Below are 3,276 nucleotides of genomic sequence, written 5' to 3'. Positions count from 1 at the left end.
GAACAGAACAGATTAGAGTAGAACATAATATAATAGAATAGAATAGAGTAGAACAGAACAGAGTAGAACAGAACAGAGTAGAACAGAACAGAGTAGAACAGAACAGAGTAGAACAGAATAGAGTAGAACAGAACAGAGTAGAACAGAACAGAGTAGAACAGAACAGAATATAATAGAATAGAGTAGAACAGAACAGAGTAGAACAGAATAGAGTAGAACAGAATAGAGTAGAACATAACAGATTAGAGTAGAACATAACAGATTAGAGTAGAACAGAACAGATTAGAGTAGAACATAATATAATAGAATAGAGTAGAACAGAACAGATTAGAGTAGAACAGAATATAATAGAATAGAGTAGAACAGAAGAGAGTAGAACAGAACAGATTAGAGTAGAACAGAATAGAGTAGAACAGAATAGAGTAGAACAGAACAGATTAGAGTAGAACAGAATAGAGTAGAACAGAACAGATTAGAGTAGAACATAATAGAATAGAATAGAGTAGAACAGAACAGATTAGAGTAGAACAGAATAGAGTAGAACAGAATAGAGTAGAACAGAACAGATTAGAGTAGGATAGAGTAGAACAGAACAGATTAGAGTAGATCAGAATATAATAGAATAGAGTAGAACAGAAGAGAGTAGAACAGAACAGAGTAGAATAGAGTAGAACAGAACAGATTAGAGTAGATTAGAATATAATAGAATAGAGTAGAACAGAACAGATTAGAGTAGATTAGAATATAATAGAATAGAGTAGAACAGAACAGATTAGAATAAAACAGAATATAATAGAATAGAGTAGAACAGAACAGATGAGAGTAGAATAGAATAGAATAGATTAGAGTAGAACAGAACAGATTAGAGTAGAACAGAATAGAGTAGAACAGAATAGAGTAGAACAGAACAGATTAGAGTAGGATAGAGTAGAACAGAACAGATTAGAGTAGATCAGAATATAATAGAATAGAGTAGAACAGAAGAGAGTAGAACAGAACAGAGTAGAATAGAGTAGAACAGAACAGATTAGAGTAGAACAGAACAGGTTAGAGTAGAACAGAATAGAGTAGAACAGATAGCTTTACTGTGTTTTCCACCCGTGTTAGGTTACATGGAGAACAGAAACGTCTTTAGTCTAAGCGCACAAAGTGTGTGTGTGTGTGTGTGTGTGTGTGTGTGTCTGTGTGTGTGTGTAAACAGCCCAGTCTTTGTGCAACAGGGGTGACTGACTAAATGACGCTGAACCTTGACAATCAGAAGGCCAGCCGCTTCATATCACTGGTCTATATCATCAATATCACTGGTGTGTGTCCGTCAGTCTGTCTGTAAAAGGCACGACTTGATCAGAAATCATTCAGACCAAACCCCCCCTCTCCTCCTTCTCTCTCTCTCTCTCTCTCTCTCTCTGTTTCTCTCTCTCCTCCTTCTCTCCTACTTCTCTCCCTCTCTCTCTCTCTCTTCCCTCTCTCCTCCTTCTCTCTCTCCACTCCTCCCTCTCTCTCTCTCTCTTCCCTCTCTCCTCCTTCTCTCTCTCCTTCTCTCCTCCTTCTCTCCTCCTTCTCTCCTCTCTCTCCTCCTTCTCTCCTCCCTCTCTATCTCTCTCCTCCCTCTCACCTCCCTCTCTCTCTCCTCCTTCTCTCCTCTCTCTCCTCTCCTACTCTCCTCTCTCTCTCTCTCCTCTCTCTCTCTCCTCCTTCTCTCCTCACACTCTCTCTCTCTCCTCCCTTTCTCCTCCCTCTCTCTCTCCCCCTTCTCTCCTCCCTATCTCTCCTCCCTCTCTCTCTCCTTGCTTCTCTCCTCTCTCTCCTCCCTCTCTCCTCCTTCTCTCCTCTCTCTCCTCATTCTCTCTCCTTCTCTCTGCTGCAGTGCGCTGGGACAGGGGGCTCCCCGCGAAAAGGCCATCATTGATCAAACACTCTGCTACACACACACTGCAACCCACCCCCGCCCCCCGCCAGCCGACTGTGAAATCATGATGCACAGTAGAGTGATTCCCCCTGTTTCCGTGTCCGTGCGTGTGTGTGTGCGTCGTGCATGCGTACCAGTGTGTGTGTGTGTGTTGTCGGTAAGGTGTGTGTGTGTGTGTGTGTGTGTGTCGGGTCCCTACTTGCTTTCCCGGGCCTCTGCAGCAGCTTCTGAACGGTGAGCAGGTCCTCCGTCTTTACTGCCTGCAGTAGTTCCTGGTCCTTCCCCATCTTCACACCCAAACCATCCTCCACTCAGCGGTCACTCTGCCTGCCACACCCCGGGGTGACGGAGCGCCCAAACCTCTCGGCCAGACCGTAAACAGCGTCCTCCGCTACAGCTGTGGAGTCTCCAGCGGCATACGGGGAGGATTGAAGGCACGGATGTCGAGGCTTTCCCGATAAGGAGAGAGGGACGGAGGGAGGGAAGGGTAGAGCGTTTATTTTACTGATATTCCAGAATCAACGCGCCGATCAAGAAGAATAGAATATAATCCCCGGAGGGTGTATGTTCCCGGTGTGCGTCTCCTGTCCAGATCGGTTCCGTGTCTGTGGTTGCCTCTTATCTCCTCCACTGGCCAGACACTGCAGCGGTCTGATTATAACATCCCTCTCTTCCTCTCCTCTGCTTCAAAAAAACATCATTAACAGATGGAAGCCAGCGGATGGAAAGCAGAGAATATTTCGCGCTGAAATCGTTAAATAAATAAATAAATCGTGATGATAATAAAATGAGCGATGAGAATGATACGCGCGAAATTATTGGTGCGCGTCTAGAATCGTGAACGCGCGAGCTGTTATCGTCCCGAGGATGTGCTCGTCTCGTGCTGCTCGTTCGTAAACACAATCCTGTTGCACTCGTTGTGCCATCTCTCTCTCTCAATCTCTCTTTTGGGTAAATGTTCCCCGTGCCCGCGCTTCCCTACAGCAGCTGGCCCAGCTCGCGCTCCTAAACGTTTCCTGCTGCTTCATCCAGGGGGCGTGTCAGAAGCCACGACCGCCCAATCCCATCTCTCTGGGTCTGCAGCTTGCAGGCAGAGGTCTCTGTGTGTGGGGAGAGAGATGGAGAGAGAGAAATAGGGAGAGATGTTGAGGAGAGAGAGAGAGAGAGAGAGAGAAATAGGGAGAGAGAGAGAGAGAGAGAGAGAAATAGGGAGAGAGAGAGAGAGAGAGATAGAGAGAGAGAGAGGGAGAGAGAGAGACAGGGAGAGAGAGAGAGACAGAGACAGAGACAGAGACAGACAGAGACAGACAGAGAGAGAGAGAGAGAGAGGGAGAGAAAGGTGTTCTTCAGGACTAAAGGGAAAACAT

The 3,276-nt window shown here is 46.0% G+C and overlaps 1 protein-coding gene across 1 annotated transcript in view; it reads right to left on the bottom strand.

Moving 5' to 3' along the window:
- The window catches only part of LOC139421672 (caskin-1-like), a 120,196-nt gene extending 117,399 nt beyond the window's left edge, over positions 1 to 2,797 (bottom strand). Inside the window, exon 1 of the mRNA XM_071172763.1 lies at positions 2,109 to 2,797. Coding sequence (XP_071028864.1) covers positions 2,109 to 2,196 — 88 coding nt within the window. The 5' untranslated portion in view covers positions 2,197 to 2,797. The remainder of the gene's footprint in view (positions 1 to 2,108) is intronic.
- Between the last annotated feature and the right edge of the window lie 479 nt (positions 2,798 to 3,276).

The sequence above is a fragment of the Oncorhynchus clarkii genome, chromosome 12 (assembly GCF_045791955.1).
Source record: "Oncorhynchus clarkii lewisi isolate Uvic-CL-2024 chromosome 12, UVic_Ocla_1.0, whole genome shotgun sequence".
Classification (NCBI taxonomy): Eukaryota; Metazoa; Chordata; class Actinopteri; order Salmoniformes; family Salmonidae; genus Oncorhynchus; species Oncorhynchus clarkii.
Note: the sequence above shows the minus strand (reverse complement) of the source record. Positions and strands in the feature narration are given on the sequence as shown.